Below are 19,897 nucleotides of genomic sequence, written 5' to 3'. Positions count from 1 at the left end.
CGTGATTTCTACTGGGAATCAACAACATTTATGGGGATTCTTTGGCCCTAAAGAACAGACCAACCTGATAGGAGCAATGCAATGATTCACAATTACCAGGGTCAATGCACATATACAGGGGCCCATAGCCCCAGATGCCCCACTCACAATTCACATGGGTGTCCCATACGTACGCACCGATGCCCAAATATTCTTGCTTCATACATACATACATCCAAACACGCACATCAGTGGTGTGCTGGTAAGTGCTAAAAAACTCTCCGAGAAAGGTGGGAAAGACTTCACCTATGCTGTCTATGTGGTATAAATATTCCCAGCATGACCAATTTCAAGCTACCCACCTGACATCACTGAACACAGAGCTGGGAAGAGATATGCACCATTGACTATCCCAGGATAGTATGAACCAGTTCCAGCACATCCCATACCTTTTCCTATGAATTTGTGCACACAATCCACTTACACCCCAAGTAGAACCCTCAACTCCCATCACAGATATATAACCAAAAGGATACCACATACACATATGTGTTTGTACATATACATATATATATATATATATATATATATATATATATATATCCTGAACACACACGTACATTTCTACCCTCACCCTGAATAAATACACAAACAGACTACCTCTTACTACCTAAATTTTTACAGACAAAACCTTACTCACCCTGAATATTCACATTCCACTCTTACAACTATATATACACACACAACATGGGCCTGAAAACAAACACGTGCAACCAATATGCCATCCAGATGTACACACTGAGTACCTAAACACACAGGCTCACCAAGTACACAACTGTCTCATGTGCAACCCAAAAAAGACCCATATGCAATCCCACAGCCCTAAAATACATATACTCCAGGATTCCTGCACACACACATAACCTACACCGTCTACTGGTTTCCAAACACACAAACTAAACTCTCACATCCCCCAGAATACATACCCCAGAAGCCCCAGGAACTCAAAAACACACACAGCCACAAATAACCTATTCTTATCAAATACAGCTGACCCTTGAACAACTTGGGGGTTAGGGCGCCAACCCTCCATGCAGTGGTTCTGCATCCATGGATCGTGTAGTAGTCCTGTAGTATTTACTGGAAAAAAAAATCCACTATACGTGGACCCGTGTGGTTCAAACGTGTGTTGTTCAAGGGTCAACTGTACATATAAGTCCACCTCACTAATACTGAGAACACACATACAAGCAACACCACTAAATTCTTCAGGCATTACATTTTGAAATAGACACATAGAGGACTCTAAGCCTCCTGATATACTCACAAATCACAAATACACACACCCACAAACTACTCATGAGTATACACCCCAAATGCTCAGACACACTCAAAACAGAAAAACACCGACAACCTCTGCAGTCTTACTAATATACATACACAATTCTCACACACCTATGGACACACACATGCAAATATTCCCAAGCCCTGAACATACAGATCCCCTCCCAAACACTATACATTGTGCTACCTCTCCAGAATACAAGCTCCCCACCACTACCCCAACATATAAACTGTATATGTGTGTGTGGGGTGTTTATATATATATATATTTCTACCCTCACCCTGAATATATAGACAGAACACCTCTTACTCCTACCAAACACATGTATAAACACCCTAGCATTCTCCAAAGAAATACACTTTGAATACTCCTAACAACTCCATACCTTATGAACAAACTTTGATAATGCATGAACCTGATGATGGACACACACACAGATTAGAATACACAAGTAAGATACATGGAAGTGTCTCCAGCAAACCATTTATGAAACAACTTCCATATATCAAATGATCCCTAGCTATTAGGAGCCAGCTCACACATATGCAAGTACTAACAAATACCCATATCACATATTTCTAATACATAGAAATGCAATTGTCCAACTTCCCTGTAGAAACATAGAACCCCACCTCTTTATCAGATACACATATACTCACTTCCCAAAATACATAAGCTTCAGAGGCTCCTACTGAAAATTACAAATGCACAGCCTCAGCAAATATTCCTCCAAGTGGCCATGCCCCTTGAATACACACACAAACTCATTTAACACATAACTCTCCACAAGTCCCAAATGCAACCACAATTACCCAGAACACTACAAATATGCAATAATATCACCCTATATGCCCTTTGTTCCAAATACACATACAGTACCACACTACTGGCATATACATAACCCCACATTCCCAACCTCTCACACAGAATTAACTCTGCCATCTTGCAGAATACAGAATCATACAAACACAACATACCTACATATACAACATCCACCAGTCCCAGAAAATAGTCACAGACTTGCCCTCTACACATCCAAATATACATAGACAGCTCCTGAAAATGCACACACACAAACACCCCATAACCATACAACATGCCCTGAATACACAAATGATCATCCTACATTCCCCAAATATACAAAATAAACAGACTGGACACCCAAAGTAATATACACCACTACTTTTCCTGACATTGCCCTTATGCATATGCAGATAATCCTTCCAGATCCACCATTAGACACACATAAACCCCCAAATTCATGGGTGAAAAAAACACATGTAAACATATTCCCCAAACACCTAATTACAAACACCTAACCACCAACTCCTTGAGTATGCCTGCGTCACATCTCAACACCCTCCAAGTACAACACTCACTCTTACACACTCTCACAAAAACACAGGCATGACCTCCCTTCAGACACAAACATCCACAGACAAAACCAACCCACACATTTGACTACATATCAGATTCCCACCAACCAATTAAATATGTACAGACCCCATCTACGCTTGCAAATCAATCATGATTTGACATCAGACTACAAATACATGTTTATTATCACATTCAGCAAAGTTGCTCCCATCACTGACAAAAGAATGCAGTTTGAACATAAGTGTTGATTGATGTTTTTATGATAAGAAGGAAGACACTAGTGAAACCATGAGTGTGTTCCTTCGATCTTCACTCATTTTCCAATCAGCTGAGCTACACCTTTGGAACCAGATGAGGGTTTTCAACTCGCAAGAACGTCCCTCTAGCTTTTGTACTCTTCAGAACGCGCAGCCTAGAACGGCACCTGGGCACCTGTTTAATAGCTCACACACACTATTTCCCCCCGACTGTAGGCCCCGCAATCACTGAACCCTTCATGCAGCCGGCTCCCCAGTGGTGCCAATAACCCTGGGGTAAACCCCTCAAGGGAATCGAGCTCTATGGGGGCGTGAATCCACATTGTGGGGAGTCTCCTTACACGGACAAGGGCACAAACAACCCACAGGGTGAACAACAGTGCAGAGCGGTGACACCTGAGGGGTGAAAAGTCCCCGTACCCCTTACCTCAGGGTTCCTGGAATTGACTCCAGAGGCGGCCATGACAGGCCCCACCCCCGCCAGACGGCCGTTGGGGCCCCAACCTCCGCGCTCGCGCATGCGCTCCTGTCTTCCGGAGCCGAGCCAACTGCGCCAACAGATGCCAGGAGCTGTTGGAGGACGGCGGTCCGCGTGCCCGAGAGCCCCGCCCCGGTGGGCGTGCGCAGGCGTGCAGGCGCGGGGCGCGCGGGCATCTGCTCCGGCCTCTCTCTGCCGGAGAGGAGAGAGGTGGAGTGTCGGGCACGCTGCGGAGCGTCTCTGGCGACGCTCCTCGCCGGGAACTTTCGTGATGGTCTCTTCTTAAAACCAGCTCTTGTGAGATGTGCACTCGTGATTTTTCTATTGCACACGTGAAACCCATGCACTTAGCTACAAAGAGTTCTGGAGAGCTCCGCTCTAAGCACAGTAGCCTCAAATTGGGGCAAGTGCTTTCGTGCCCTTTGGACTGCAGTTCCTTGGTTCTTGTTTATGCCTTTCAAAAAACAGTAGGTCCTTTTTCCTAGCAAGCCTGAAGTTTCCATTAAAGAACAATTCTAGCAAAGAATTCAGACCTGGGAAACACTCTTAAGATACTGTCTCCTGACTCCGTGCCTAGAGTTTTTCCAAACGCATTTACTCTACTAGAATATTTTTTCTCAGTGTATTTAATACATGGAGGTTTTTCAATAAATGTTGATTCACAGGTGTTTCCTTTGTACGGTTTTTTTTTTTTTTTAAAATAACTTTGAGAGAGAGTGGACAATCTGGGCCAATTTCAACACAGCAGGTAGTATGGGAACAATTTTACTTTCCTTCCTTCCTTTTTTGTAATATCTTGCAGACTTTCAGTTGGCATTAAAAACAACAACAACAACAAAAATAGTAGCGGGATCAACTTACTGACCTGACTTTGTAATACTTCCCAAAGAAACTTCAATCATCAGATCCTCTTTCTGGTCAATTGCAAGATTAGAGCATTTCTCACTCAACAGGATGCCTCTGAAGACCCCTCACGTCTAACAGCACTAAGCGCCTCCAAGTGCACAGACTTGAAAACTCCACAAGACACAAACATGGTATCGCTTCGTTTCTTTAATGTTTCGTGATTGAGTGGAAGATGAACTGTCTTCTGAGGCTTGTGATGCATGTCCAGAGTTGTTTTTTCTCAGTAGTCAATGCCTGCCCGCAGCCTCTGTGCAGGAATAGTCAGAGACCATGATCCAAAGGACTTTTAGATACTCCCTTCTGTGACTGCTCTTCCCAAATTACATTTGGGCTAATTTGATTCTCTCTGTCCCTGGGGTGTAGGATTTTGAAGTATTACAAAAGTGATTGCAGAATTGGGACTGGCTAATTTTTGCACAGTGCAATTTTTGTATCAGTGGCCTTGAGAAGAGTCCTTCAAATACTGTATCAGAATTATGAGTGAGAATCTTGTAAATAATTGGTTGAATGACTGAACAAAGGGAGGAAGCAACAAGGAAGCCTGCCTTTCTCGAGTGCCTGGGTACAATATTTTGCCTCACCATCCCTCTAGTATGAAGTTATTGGTTGAAAATCATATGAGTTTTCCTTCATTGTAAAAGCTCCAGTACTGAGCGATATTCCCAAACTGTTTATTTTTTTCAGTCCCCGACAGGAGTTTCTTTAGATATAAAGTTCATTTAGAAACTTTATGTCTAAAGTTTCTTTAGACATAAAGTTTCACCATGATGTTGCTTGAAATATTCTCACCTTATCTTCTTATCTTCTTCTGAGTCAGTTTTTCCTGACAAGGGGCAAGGAACTTCTTAAGCACCAACAGGAGTCTTTTTCACACTGTGGAACAGTCCTTCTAAACCTCTGTTTCCTTCCCCAACACCCCACAATCAGTTGGAGTTCTACTGCAGCTACAGCAGTGAGAGAATCTCGTCTCCCAAGAGATTTGGTTGCCATCCTCTGAGGTTTTCAGCCTTCATCTCCCTTGACAAGTTTCCTAACAGTCCTCTCCTCTCACAACACAAAACACGAATACTCTTTCATATCATTTTGATAGTGGTAAACTGACTGACATGGATTCTCAATATGAAAATAATAATCAAACAAGTTTTGTAAAAGGAATGCTACCATGATTCCCATGCAGATGGGGCCATATGCAACGATGAGCCTAGATGGTAAAGAGCAAGTGTATGTAATGCAGACAGGAAATTAACAAACTTGTAAGCAGGGCTTGCAGGCTAGGATTTAGATGGAAGTGGGCTTGTCTGAATGGGGATTGGACACTGGTGGATAAACTCTTGGCATTGTGTCAAGGTGCACATCCATCTCATGGGTAGTGGACTTTTAACACCTAGAAAAACCAGGGCTCTAGGATGTTTAGTCCCTTTAACATAAGGAAAGAGAAGAAGATTTTCTGCCTTCTTGTTCCTTACTTCTGTCCTTACCCCTACTAAGCCAAGATGTTCAGTGCTATATGATGGCTCTTCCAAATCCATTTCATCCAAAGAGCCTGCAGATTTTGTGTATGTTTACAGTTGTGTTTTCTGTTGGAGCCAAGGTGCACACTTGAGTCTCATCACTCCAAGTTCTCTTTCTCATAAGGATGAGTAACTGATAATAGCTTAGTATGTTCTGATTTTTTGGTAGTGTTGCCAGATAAAATACAGATTTCGAGTTAAATGTAAATTTCAGATAAACAGGGAAAGAATTTGCAGTAAAACTATGTCCAAAATGTTGCATGGGACAAAGTTGTACTAAAAATGAATTCATTGTTTATGTGAAATTCAAAAGTCAAATTCAGTTAGGCATTTGTTACTTTTCTTTACTAGATCGAGCCACCCTATTCTTTCAGGTGCTTTGAAATTTAAGAGACTAGAAATTCTTGTTCTAGGAATCTAGTGCAGAAACAGAGGAGCCACGATACCCGTACAAAGACAATCACTGGAAATATCCTCAGATATATTGGAACATATATGAATTTTCAACTAGAAAAAAAATGAAGGCATTTTAAAAAATGAAAGCAGATTGCCTTCGTTTTTAGTTGCATGACGTATCTCTGGGAAGATTTTAGTGAAAGAGATAACACTGGTTTCCTCCGGGAAAGAGGATTGGGTTGACAGGGGAAAGAGGTGGGAGGAGGACTCGCCACTGCATATTCCAATTTGCACAATTTAATTTTGAACCATGAGAAGGTGTTGCTCGCTCAAAATATTATACTAAAATCATTTAAAAGGTAAAAAACTAAATGTTTTACAACCATGGAATACTATGAGAAAGACATTTAGTGAATTCTGGTCTTGGACATGGGGGCTGCATGACGGTTTTTTGATGGACGGGGGCTTTCCAGCACAAAGGATCATTAGTAAGGCTGGTCCTGCTGGATGTTGGTTGGAGCACAAGGACCACTCCCTTAGGAGTGATGTACATACAGCAGTCAAAGACACTGGATCTGCTGAGACAATCCTAATTTCAAATACTCAGTTCCATGTGGCCATAAATACCCAAGTGTTTATCAGACTAACAGTTCTGAATTTTGTTCAGAAAGTCTAGTCTCTGTTGAAGTAAGTCAAGAGCCAGGTAGGAAGCAGAGTGTGTTGAGGGACACAAAACTAGGTTGATGGAAAAAGAAGTGAAAGGAAGGGACCGTCAAGTCCGACCTCGGTGCCGTGAATCAAAAAAACAGTCTATAAACTGCGTAAAGAGGCACACGCCAATTGTGTTGCCACTGTGTGAGGTGGAAGGAACTTCCGGTTCTTGCCTACCTGCCAGAGCCCTCGTGGAATGTCTCCCCACCCCCACCCTACCCAGACCCACGTGCCCTCTGCCCCTCCCCCACTGCAGAATGTTTCAGCCACATTCTACTGTTATGACTCAAACCTGCCCCTCCTTCAGTTGGATCCTGAGCGTCTGTTGAAGCAGGTCACTCTCTGGGTCCTGGTCTTGACTTTTCTCATTGAGGCTACCAGGCAGCAGTAGTCCGTGCCCAAGCCTGCAGGATGGCTTCAGAAGGAGGTAAGCCTATAGGCTGGGGGTGTGTTCTCAGAGACCCTGCCATCCCTCACATCCTTCGGGTTCACACGTGACACTTCACGGTGGGCACACAGTTGGACTGAAGTAGAGGGAGAAGAGAGCGCTGGACACACGAGGACATTTCACCTGGGGAGACTGGGGAGCCTGAAGAAACCTGAGACTGCACTGGGGAGGAGGGGTCATTGGAGGCGGATCAAGAGGAATTGCCCTGGCTATGGAGAAAGGATGGCAGCAGGCAGGTTGATTCTTTCTAGAAGGGAGACAAGCCACTTTGAAACGTGTGTGTAAGGATGTGTGTGGTGTCCTGGTGGTGACACAGGGAGGGTCATGAGGAAAGCCTAGACCTGTATTGTGTTCCTGTGGCACCTGAAGCTTGCCTCACCATATCTTTCTAAGGGATTTGAACAGGAGCATACTGTATCTAAGGGGGCCGTGGGGAGAGATGGTCTTGGTGAGAAAACTATTCAGTGGGGCTGTGTGTGGCCACACCTGCAGTGAAGTGTCCTCTCCGAGAGCTAGGCAGGAGGTTACTCTAACTGCCGCAGCCCACACCTCGTCCACTCCTCCCAGCCCAGAGCTCACTTCTCAGTTCAGGCAACTGTTGCTTGGGATTCAACAGGGGATGGGCAACCGTGTAACTTCAGCCAAGAGAGGGCTCAGGTTCCTGAGTTGTTCTGAATTGTTCTTCCTTTTGTGGAATCGCAGTTCTTCAGACTTACTTCATCTCATCCAGTATCTCATGGTGGACCCTCAGGCTGCCTTGAGAGGAAGAGTTTGTTCATATTTCCTGTCACTCCTTCATGGACAGGGGACAGATGTGGAGTGGGGTTGTTTCGGGTGGAATGTGTGTGAAGGCTGCTTCCTCTTTTAAAGGGGGAAGGAGCGTAGCCCAGGGGCAGGAAGAAGATCTTCTGTGTTATTATTACACGTCCTATGACACCTGTTCTGATTAATTAGGTGCACCGTTTTGTGTACCTTGTTCTCCTGAACAGGGATGTGTTCCAGACAATTTGATCGCCATGGCAACTGGCTTCTGCCTGCTTCTCAGATTGTCTTTCCGTTATTGGGAGCTGGAAGGGGAAGGACCACAGGCGGTCTGTACTCCCATGACCAATGTAACATGACAATTCCCTGGCCCTTGTTTAATCCTCTGCAGCCATCACTGGCTGTGAAATGACAGAATCTAAGGGACACGTGCCTACTTCTCACACACCCCCCCCCCCACCCCCGCCTCCTAGGAACAGAACTCCTGAGTGATGACAGTGACTCTGGGCACTGGGGAGGGGGTGGCAGGACGTGGCCCATGTTACGTGTCTGCTGTGGGTTGTTCTGAGATGCAGGTGCATTCTGGGCCAATGGTATGGGTTTGTATTGGGATTCCATTAGAGAGATATTTTCCAGCATTTTGTTTTGTTTTGTGAGGCTAGGAAAGAAAGAGGGGATTTATACTGAGCATCAGGAAAAGGAGGACTGAGGAGGAGGTGGGGCCCTAATATTTTACACAATACCTGTCCACAAAGGGCCTTTGGGTGCCTAGAACTTACCTTGGAGAAGGTCCCTACCTGTTAGTACGCCGGCTGAGGGGCATTTCTCACAGAGCGGATGTCCACACAGTTCCAGGTCTTGGGAGACAGCCTGTGAGGCTTAGGTGCCAGGGGGTGCCTTAGGGAGGGTCTCCAAGTCAGTGCTTGCTGAGGCGATTTCTTCTTGGCAGACAGGGGTCAGGGACCTTGGGACCTTGGTGGATGGGCGCGGGGTCACCAGTGGAATAATTCTCAACTGGAGGTTAGGGCATGAAAATCACTTGAAGACATTTGCACGCTGCACAGTTTCCCTTGTCCAAGTGTCCCTCACCTGTGGAGATTTACACTCTGATGCCACAGAAAGCCTCAGTTCCACTTGCGCATTCTCCTCCTCCATTCACTCCTTTCCTTTGCCTCAACAGCATCTCCAGTGCTGGGAACGGATGTGACCATGAACCCCGGTGCCTCCTTGTCTACTTTCACGGCAGTGCCCTTCCCTCCACCCATTCCTGGCGCCCAGCACCGGCCACCCTGGCAGCAGCACCTGCCACGTCCCATCACCCCAGCATTCCCTCCTGGCAGCAGCCTGCTGCTGCCAGCTTTCCCCAGGATGCCTTTGGTGGCTAATGGTGGCCGTGGCCCCAGTGCCCCTGGGGCTTGCAACCTCACTGTCCAAGTCAGGTCACAAGGGAGGACAGTGGAGGCCCCCCAGACTCAGACCTTTGTCGTTACTCAGGCCCCCCTCAACGGGAGCGCTCCAGGGGCCCTTAGCAGGAGTGCTGCATGTCCTGCACCTGTATTCTTAGCAACCCCTGTGATGGGGACCGTTGTGACTGCTCCAGCTGTTGGAATTAGTCAGGCTGGCAAGGGAGGCTGGACCCCAGGCTTTCCTCCTCAAGCTCCACCACCAGCTGCCCAGCTGGCCCCTATCATTCGCCCAGTGAACTCTGGGCCATGGCCACATGGCACTTCCACGGAGGGCCGCCTGGCCACCAACCAGTCCAACGCCTCGCAGGATGGCTCCTCTAACCCCCAGAGAGAGTACAGTAACTTCCGACGTTGGCAGCGCTTCAAGCCCCTGGCCCGGAGACACTTTCGCCCGAGTCCTGATGCAGAAGATTTTTCCTGCTTTCTCATGTGAGTGAACGCTCAGGGGGTCCTGAGCTTATGGGAGCTTTTAGATAAAGAGGAACTGGGGATGGACTCGCACGTTAGGTTTCTAGGGATACTGGAAGGAAGGTGTGAGGGCGATGTCCATGCTATGAGAAGGCACACTGTCGGTCACATGGGTGGGCCTGCCCGTCCGTGACATCAGGACTGAAATGTGCCCTATCTCAACGGGCCCCACCACCCTGTGAGTCTGGCCAGCTTGCTCTTCCATGATTCTCATGGTAATATGGACTGAAGACTTGCAGTCAGAGAGGGTCGTGGTGTAAGGTGAGGAGCCAAGGAGTGGATGCCGCACTCTCCTGTGGTGCCGTGTCCTTCATACAGGACTTGAGTGTACATGACCAGGGGAGGTCACTTCAGAGGAGGGGGAGGAGTGCGGGGCCCAGGAGAGCGCTTTATGCATGCCTCCGCTTCGTTGTGGAGAATTCCACTAGGAACAGGGTGATGGTAGAGCTCTCCTAAGGGTGTGGGCTCTCTCCCACTAGAGTTGTGAGCCTGGCAGGCATTTCCATCCTAAACCTCCGGTCCCTGGTAAAAAGGGGACAATTACACTTCACTCAGAGGACTGTGCAGAAGACTCCTTGGGCTAATCTATGAAGTGTTAGCAGATTGCTTGGCACATGCCATGCCTCATTGATGATGGTGATTTTTATTATGAAAATGCAGCCTTGAGGAGGAAAAGAGCTCCCCAAGGCACAATGTCCCAGCTCTAGCCTGGGAGTGGATGGTCATCCTTGAGTGAGTGTGAGGCGGTGACAGCAGTGGCCGGGAAGGCTTGTCTTTGCCCTCCCAGACGCCCGCCTCTCACCCTCCTGTTGCTCAGTCATTCTGGGTTGAGTGATGTGTGGTCCACATGGGCGGGTGGGGTCAGGCAGGTGGGGGCTGGGCTGGGCCCGGAGACTGACCCCGAGGGCTTACAGCCCAGTGCTTCGATCCGTGGCCTGCCTGAATCCCACCATGCCGCTGGAGGAGGGACTGTGGAGGGCCGTGCAGGAATGGCGGCGCTTGAGCAACCTTGACCGGATGATCTACTACGAGATGGCGGAAAAGTGAGTCAGCGTCCTGGGCCCAGGGGCTGCGTGGAGGGTGAGGCGAGTGGGTGAGGGCAGGGTCTGGCCGTGGGGGTGCTCATCAGAGAGGACAGAGGAGAAGGGCTGTCACCCAGCACAGGGGCCCCGCAGCCCAGGGGCCCTACTGTCCTCCAGAAACCCCTCCCTCACCTTGAGAGTTTGAGACTTCTGTCCTTCCTCTACCAGGAGCTCTGCCTTCCCCTGATTTTGACCTACCCTTGCCTTGACATGAAGGTCTCAGGACGGGGCAGGGTGAAGCTGTGAGTCCAGTAGGGGTCCAACTCCGGCCATATGGGCTGGGCCGGGGAAAGAGCTCCACCCGCCAGCCTGCTGCTTCCTTAGTGGTGGGTGGCTGGCGGCCACTTAACATAGATTTGGGACCACCTCTCCTCATGAAAAGTGCCCTGAGTGGGTACTCTGGCATCCCTGAAGAGGCTGGGGAAGCCAGCTGTCGTCGGCCCAAGGGTCTCCGGCCCTTCCAGTGTTTGCTCCATGGTAATCCCCTTGGTTTAAGAAACAAAAGCAAACAAACGGGCGCCTCTCAGAGGAAGGGAAGGCCTCTCCTCTAAGCTCAGCATCCACATCGTCCAGCCTCTCCTGGGCCCTGTCTCCAGGTCTATGTTCCAGGACTCTCAGTCCTAGCCCGGTGTCCTGGATTCAGGCAAGGACCCCTGTGGGGAACACATGCCTGTTCCAGCCTCTGGCTGTCAGCCCTTCATGTGGTTCTGGATGGGGACGGGGGCATGAGGAGGGTGCCCCCTGGGTCAGCCATGTGTCCCGTTGACCTGGTTCAATTCAGCGACCTGGGTCTATGCTGTTGAATGCCCTCCAATGCTGGTGAGGCAGGAAGGGTCCCAGATCTTGTTATCACTTCCAGGAGCAGCTCTCTGCTGTGGACAGCACCTCACAGGGCCTTGACGGCCCCAAGGCACATCCTCTCCCAGTGCCTCATTCTTGGCTGCCTTTGTTGGGCTCCAGAACCCAGGCCTTTTTCTCAGGGTGGCCTGTGCCTCCGTCACCTCCCAGGTTCATGGAATTTGCGGCCGAGGAGGAGATGCACATTCAGAATTTGCAGTGGATGCAGTGCGCGCAGGACCTGCCTCCTCCAGCCCCACCGAAGCTGGATCCTCGGGGGCCCCCAGCCCCGAAAGTGCGCCTTCAGCCAGGCACCCAGGTTCCCACTGGAGCTGAAGGCACAGGTAACAGGGGCCTAGGGTTGGCCACCGTCCCCATGTGGATCCTTTTCTTTCAAGACAGGGGCATTGGTCTTTCAACCAAAACAGCCACCGAGGCGGGGGGTGGGGGGGTGGGGTCTCAGCTGCCCTTTGTCACTACGGGGTATTGACTTGGTCAGTTTTGTAACTCCTCTCACACCTCCCTGTCAAAGGACCCCACACTAAGTCTGCCTAAGAAGTGGGCTTGATGGGGAGACCCCTAGAAAATTGGAGGTTCCCCACTTCCTTACTTGTGACTCTCTTAGATGACCCCCTAACCTCCCCCTCTCCAACTGTGCATGAGGCTTCAGATGGTCCTGACCCCTCCCACACCCACATCAACGTCCCCCAAACAATGCCCTCACCAACGTGCGCTCGGTGGTCTGGAGGTGGACCGGGAGTCCCTCACCTTCCTTCCCTTCCTCCTGCTCTGCCTCAGCCTGTGCTCCCAGGATGTCCGGCCCCAGGGCCCAGCCCTCGCACCCGAAGCCACACAGATCCCAGCGGACCCCGGAGCCCATGGCGCCCGAGGAGATTCCCCCTGAGACTGTGAGGGAGTATGTGGACAGGATGGAGGCGCTGGTGGGGCCCGTCCACTCAGCCAGAGGCAAGTCACATGCAGAATGTGGAAAGGACGGAAATGAGCTGAAGCAGGAAGAGGACGACACCTACTTGGACCCGTGTCTCTTGAGCTACACTGACGAGCTGCGTTCCCGGGAAGACTCTGTCACCAAGGTAGGCTGGGCCTGGAGCCTGGGGTCTACAAGATGCCAGGGCATGGAACTCTCAGCACCCAAGATCTGGGTTCTGCTCAGGCCAATGGGACTTAAGCTCAGCTCCTTGTTCCTGAGCCCGGTGTTAGGGGAGGTTTACGCAGATGTATGTGTGTATATGTTTGTGTCTGTGTGTATGCCTTTGTGTGTCTGTGTATGTGCATCTGTATATGTGCTCTTTTGTGTGTGACTGTGTATGTGCATGTGTGTGTGTGTGTGTGCTGACCATCCCCGCCTTGTGGAGGAGAGTGGGGGTGGGTCTCTGCTTTTCACTTTCCCTCCTGGTCTTCTTGTGTCACAGGCCACTCCTGGCCAAGGATGCTCACAGCCTCTTCTTTCTGTCCGAGGTGGAGGCAGTCATTCACCCTCGATTCCTGGCAGAATTGTTTTCCCCAGACCCACAGCTGGATCTCTTGGCCCTTGCTGAGGAGCTGAAGCAGGAGGAAGGACTCACCCCTGAAGAAGTGAGCCAGGGGAGGGAGAGGGACACTCAGGGAGCCAGGGGACTCCAGGGGAGGGGGGACCCCAGGTGATCCAGGGGACAGGGGAAACCAGGTGGCCCAGGGGAGCCAGAGGAGGGAGGGATCGCAGGTAGAACAGGGGAGACAAGGGACACCCAGGAAGACCAGGGCACGGAGGGACCCCAGTGAGCAGGGGAGAGGTAGGGCCCCAGAACAGGAGGCTCACATGGCTCTGTCCGTCCCTTCCCTGCCTCGGAGGCCTGGCATGGGGAAGGGCCCTCTCTGGGGTGGGTGCAGCGCAGGGTGCTAGGAAGGAGAGGATGGGGAGCCGGGAGCGGAGGGAAGGACACACAGCTGGGAATAAGGTGCAGGAGGATGGCAGGAATGCCACCGTGTCTGTATTTGGAGTCTAGTCCTGGGGTCACCCGTCCCCTCCTCCCCCCCAGGGCCATTGTCCCACTGCCCAGTGCTCCTCCTCTCACACGTGCGAGTGTAGCTGTCACTGTCCTCCTCCCTCCTACCAGCTGGTGCAGAAACGACTCCTGGCCTTGAAAGAGGACGAGGGTGGGCCGGCAGCCCCGAGCCACAGTGCACACGGAATGGGCTCAAGTCCTTCTGAGTCCCACGCTGGCCAAGGTGCCCAGAGGCACGACCAAGACCGCCATCTAGGGGTCAGTGATGAAGCCTGCCCACCAGAGATTGATTTTGAGGCTCTTCATAGGCCCATCCGAACAGACACTGGCCCCTTTGTGCTCAGAGTCTTTGTTCCCTCTCGAGGACGTCAGGCTGGCAAGGGAGGCTGGACCCCAGGCTTTCCTCCTCAAGCTCCACCACCAGCTGCCCAGCTGGCCCCTATCATTCGCCCAGTGAACTCTGGGCCATGGCCACATGGCACTTCCACGGAGGGCCGCCTGGCCACCAACCAGTCCAACGCCTCGCAGGATGGCTCCTCTAACCCCCAGAGAGAGTACAGTAACTTCCGACGTTGGCAGCGCTTCAAGCCCCTGGCCCGGAGACACTTTCGCCCGAGTCCTGATGCAGAAGCTTTTTCCTGCTTTCTCATGTGAGTGAACGCTCAGGGGGTCCTGAGCTTATGGGAGCTTTTAGATAAAGAGGAACTGGGGATGGACTCGCACGTTAGGTTTCTAGGGATACTGGAAGGAAGGTGTGAGGGCGATGTCCATGCTATGAGAAGGCACACTGTCGGTCACATGGGTGGGCCTGCCCGTCCGTGACATCAGGACTGAAATGTGCCCTATCTCAACGGGCCCCACCACCCTGTGAGTCTGGCCAGCTTGCTCTTCCATGATTCTCATGGTAATATGGACTGAAGACTTGCAGTCAGAGAGGGTCGTGGTGTAAGGTGAGGAGCCAAGGAGTGGATGCCGCACTCTCCTGTGGTGCCGTGTCCTTCATACAGGACTTGAGTGTACATGACCAGGGGAGGTCACTTCAGAGGAGGGGGAGGAGCGCGGGGCCCAGGAGAGCGCTTTATGCATGCCTCCGCTTCGTTGTGGAGAATTCCACTAGGAACAGGGTGATGGTAGAGCTCTCCTAAGGGTGTAGGCTCTCTCCCACTAGAGTTGTGAGCCTGGCAGGCATTTCCATCCTAAACCTCCGGTCCCTGGTAAAAAGGGGACAATTACACTTCACTCAGAGGACTGTGCAGAAGACTCCTTGGGCTAATCTATGAAGTGTTAGCAGATTGCTTGGCACATGCCATGCCTCATTGATGATGGTGATTTTTATTATGAAAATGCAGCCTTGAGGAGGAAAAGAGCTCCCCAAGGCACAATGTCCCAGCTCTAGCCTGGGAGTGGATGGTCATCCTTGAGTGAGTGTGAGGCGGTGACAGCAGTGGCCGGGAAGGCTTGTCTTTGCCCTCCCAGACGCCCGCCTCTCACCCTCCTGTTGCTCAGTCATTCTGGGTTGAGTGATGTGTGGTCCACATGGGCGGGTGGGGTCAGGCAGGTGGGGGCTGGGCTGGGCCCGGAGACTGACCCCGAGGGCTTACAGCCCAGTGCTTCGATCCGTGGCCTGCCTGAATCCCACCATGCCGCTGGAGGAGGGACTGTGGAGGGCCGTGCAGGAATGGCGGCGCTTGAGCAACCTTGACCGGATGATCTACTACGAGATGGCGGAAAAGTGAGTCAGCGTCCTGGGCCCAGGGGCTGCGTGGAGGGTGAGGCGAGTGGGTGAGGGCAGGGTCTGGCCGTGGGGGTGCTCATCAGAGAGGACAGAGGAGAAGGGCTGTCACCCAGCACAGGGGCCCCGCAGCCCAGGGGCCCTACTGTCCTCCAGAAACCCCTCCCTCACCTTGAGAGTTTGAGACTTCTGTCCTTCCTCTACCAGGAGCTCTGCCTTCCCCTGATTTTGACCTACCCTTGCCTTGACATGAAGGTCTCAGGACGGGGCAGGGTGAAGCTGTGAGTCCAGTAGGGGTCCAACTCCGGCCATATGGGCTGGGCCGGGGAAAGAGCTCCACCCGCCAGCCTGCTGCTTCCTTAGTGGTGGGTGGCTGGCGGCCACTTAACATAGATTTGGGACCACCTCTCCTCATGAAAAGTGCCCTGAGTGGGTACTCTGGCATCCCTGAAGAGGCTGGGGAAGCCAGCTGTCGTCGGCCCAAGGGTCTCCGGCCCTTCCAGTGTTTGCTCCATGGTAATCCCCTTGGTTTAAGAAACAAAAGCAAACAAACGGGCGCCTCTCAGAGGAAGGGAAGGCCTCTCCTCTAAGCTCAGCATCCACATCGTCCAGCCTCTCCTGGGCCCTGTCTCCAGGTCTATGTTCCAGGACTCTCAGTCCTAGCCCAGTGTCCTGGATTCGGGCAAGGACCCCTGTGGGAACACATGCCTGTTCCAGCCTCTGGCTGTCAGCCCTTCATGTGGTTCTGGATGGGGACGGGGGCATGAGGAGGGTGCCCCCTGGGTCAGCCATGTGTCCCGTTGACCTGGTTCAATTCAGCGACCTGGGTCTATGCTGTTGAATGCCCTCCAATGCTGGTGAGGCAGGAAGGGTCCCAGATCTTGTTATCACTTCCAGGAGCAGCTCTCTGCTGTGGACAGCACCTCACAGGGCCTTGACGGCCCCAAGGCACATCCTCTCCCAGTGCCTCATTCTTGGCTGCCTTTGTTGGGCTCCAGAACCCAGGCCTTTTTCTCAGGGTGGCCTGTGCCTCCGTCACCCCCCAGGTTCATGGAATTTGCGGCCGAGGAGGAGATGCACATTCAGAATTTGCAGTGGATGCAGTGCGCGCAGGACCTGCCTCCTCCAGCCCCACCGAAGCTGGATCCTCGGGGGCCCCCAGCCCCGAAAGTGCGCCTTCAGCCAGGCACCCAGGTTCCCACTGGAGCTGAAGGCACAGGTAACAGGGGCCTAGGGTTGGCCACCGTCCCCATGTGGATCCTTTTCTTTCAAGACAGGGGCATTGGTCTTTCAACCAAAACAGCCACCGAGGCGGGGGGTGGGGGGGTGGGGTCTCAGCTGCCCTTTGTCACTACGGGGTATTGACTTGGTCAGTTTTGTAACTCCTCTCACACCTCCCTGTCAAAGGACCCCACACTAAGTCTGCCTAAGAAGTGGGCTTGATGGGGAGACCCCTAGAAAATTGGAGGTTCCCCACTTCCTTACTTGTGACTCTCTTAGATGACCCCCTAACCTCCCCCTCTCCAACTGTGCATGAGGCTTCAGATGGTCCTGACCCCTCCCACACCCACATCAACGTCCCCCAAACAATGCCCTCACCAACGTGCGCTCGGTGGTCAGGAGGTGGACCGGGAGTCCCTCACCTTCCTTCCCTTCCTCCTGCTCTGCCTCAGCCTGTGCTCCCAGGATGTCCGGCCCCAGGGCCCAGCCCTCGCACCCGAAGCCACACAGATCCCAGCGGACCCCGGAGCCCATGGCGCCCGAGGATATTCCCCCTGAGACTGTGAGGGAGTATGTGGACAGGATGGAGGCGCTGGTGGGGCCCGTCCACTCAGCCAGAGGCAAGTCACATGCAGAATGTGGAAAGGACGGAAATGAGCTGAAGCAGGAAGAGGACGACACCTACTTGGACCCGTGTCTCTTGAGCTACACTGACGAGCTGCGTTCCCGGGAAGACTCTGTCACCAAGGTAGGCTGGGCCTGGAGCCTGGGGTCTACAAGATGCCAGGGCATGGAACTCTCAGCACCCAAGATCTGGGTTCTGCTCAGGCCAATGGGACTTAAGCTCAGCTCCTTGTTCCTGAGCCCGGTGTTAGGGGAGGTTTACGCAGATGTATGTGTGTATATGTTTGTGTCTGTGTGTATGCCTTTGTGTGTCTGTGTATGTGCATCTGTATATGTGCTCTTTTGTGTGTGACTGTGTATGTGCATGTGTGTGTGTGTGTGTGCTGACCATCCCCGCCTTGTGGAGGAGAGTGGGGGTGGGTCTCTGCTTTTCACTTTCCCTCCTGGTCTTCTTGTGTCACAGGCCACTCCTGGCCAAGGATGCTCACAGTCTCTTCTTTCTGTCCGAGGTGGAGGCAGTCATTCACCCTCGATTCCTGGCAGAATTGTTTTCCCCAGACCCACAGCTGGATCTCTTGGCCCTTGCTGAGGAGCTGAAGCAGGAGGAAGGACTCACCCCTGAAGAAGTGAGCCAGGGGAGGGAGAGGGACACTCAGGGAGCCAGGGGACTCCAGGGGAGGGGGGACCCCAGGTGATCCAGGGGACAGGGGAAACCAGGTGGCCCAGGGGAGCCAGAGGAGGGAGGGATCGCAGGTAGAACAGGGGAGACAAGGGACACCCAGGAAGACCAGGGCACGGAGGGACCCCAGTGAGCAGGGGAGAGGTAGGGCCCCAGAACAGGAGGCTCACATGGCTCTGTCCGTCCCTTCCCTGCCTCGGAGGCCTGGCATGGGGAAGGGCCCTCTCTGGGGTGGGTGCAGCGCAGGGTGCTAGGAAGGAGAGGATGGGGAGCCGGGAGCGGAGGGAAGGACACACAGCTGGGAATAAGGTGCAGGAGGATGGCAGGAATGCCACCGTGTCTGTATTTGGAGTCTAGTCCTGGGGTCACCCGTCCCCTCCTCCCCCCCAGGGCCATTGTCCCACTGCCCAGTGCTCCTCCTCTCACACGTGCGAGTGTAGCTGTCACTGTCCTCCTCCCTCCTACCAGCTGGTGCAGAAACGACTCCTGGACTTGAAAGAGGACGAAGGTGGGCCGGCAGCCCCGAGCCACAGTGCACCCGGAATGGGCTCAAGTCCATCTGAGTCCCACGCCGGCCAAGATGCCCAGAGGCACGACCAAGACCGCCATCGAGGGGTCAGTGATGAAGTCTGCCCACCAGAGATTGATGTTGAGGCTCTTCATAGGCCCATCCGAACAGACACTGGCCCGTTCAGGCCCAAAGTCTTTGTTCCCTCTCGAGGACGTCAGGAGGTCTCTCCATTCCGGGCCGGACGGCCCTCCCCTCCCCAGGGTCAAAGGCACACTAGCCCTCTACTGGGACCCAGGGATGCGTCTGTTCTCAGAGAGGTGTCTCCTGTTCGGGAGGCCCGAGGGCCCAGGGACGCGTCCAGTGAGGACGAGGAGGCGCTCCACAGCCTGGCCTCCGTCTTGGCTTCTCTGCAGAGCCTGCCGCCTTGCCGGCTGTCCCAGAGTCCTGCCCCTGCCTCAGGCCTGGCCTCCCCTGGAGGTTGGGGGGCCCAGAGTGCTCCCCAGGCCCCCTCCCCTCAGAGAAGAGGCCCCAGCCCAGCTCCACCAGCCGCTCCCAAGTCGAGGAAGCGGGCTCTGTGTGGGCGCCCAGCCGCTGCTGAGAAGCTGCCCATCCCCGGGGCTGGCCACGGGGTCTCTGCGAGGCCAGCCTTGGCTCTGGGGCTGGCTCGCCCCTCACAGCCGAGAAAGAGAAAGGGTGACCCGTTTGTCACAGGGAAGAGGAGGAAGAAGAAGAGGAAGCACTGCAGCCAGTAGGGAACAGCCGGGCCGGCCCTCCAGGGCGAGCCCCCCAGGGCGGCCCCCAGGGGAGCCTAGGGGCTCCTCCTCACCCCAGTGCTGATCCTGGGATTGTGGGGGGTTAGGGAGGTGGGGGAGGTGGGTGTGGGCAGGACCTTCGGAGTGATGTATGTAAATTGTGAATAAAGATAGTTTTGGTGGGGAATGCTCTCAGGCCACTGTCATCTTCTTCGTGTGGAGCTGCTCCACAGAGAGCGATCCTGAGAGGAAGGAAGGGTGAGGGAGGTCACAGGAGCTATGGATCTCCAGGTGGCCAAACCTTTCCTCCACATAGACAAGGACTCCTCAGGCTGCCCCTGGGAACGCA

At 52.7% G+C, this 19,897-nt stretch overlaps 1 protein-coding gene across 1 annotated transcript; it reads left to right on the top strand.

The window, feature by feature from the left end:
* Positions 1-7,371: 7,371 nt before the first annotated feature.
* LOC137771008 (NUT family member 2G-like) lies at positions 7,372-19,548 on the top strand. Its single transcript, XM_068554031.1, has 12 exons — positions 7,372-7,387; positions 9,351-10,065; positions 11,019-11,147; positions 12,195-12,367; positions 12,822-13,117; positions 13,503-13,619; positions 14,141-14,679; positions 15,633-15,761; positions 16,808-16,980; positions 17,435-17,730; positions 18,116-18,232; positions 18,754-19,548. The coding sequence occupies exons 1-12, from the start codon at positions 7,372-7,374 to the stop codon at positions 19,546-19,548; spliced, it is 3,495 nt and encodes a 1,164-aa protein (XP_068410132.1).
* The last annotated feature ends 349 nt before the right edge of the window (positions 19,549-19,897 follow it).

This window comes from Eschrichtius robustus, chromosome 10 (genome assembly GCF_028021215.1).
Source record: "Eschrichtius robustus isolate mEscRob2 chromosome 10, mEscRob2.pri, whole genome shotgun sequence".
NCBI classification, from domain to species: Eukaryota; Metazoa; Chordata; class Mammalia; order Artiodactyla; family Eschrichtiidae; genus Eschrichtius; species Eschrichtius robustus.
Note: the sequence above shows the minus strand (reverse complement) of the source record. Positions and strands in the feature narration are given on the sequence as shown.

Excerpts from the sequence above, each read along its gene's own strand:
- LOC137771008 (XM_068554031.1), top strand. Across the intron at positions 12,368-12,821 it reads CACTGGAGCTGAAGGCACAG|CCTGTGCTCCCAGGATGTCC; the intron begins GTAACAGGGGCC and ends GCTCTGCCTCAG. Across the intron at positions 18,233-18,753 it reads AAGGACTCACCCCTGAAGAA|CTGGTGCAGAAACGACTCCT; the intron begins GTGAGCCAGGGG and ends CCCTCCTACCAG.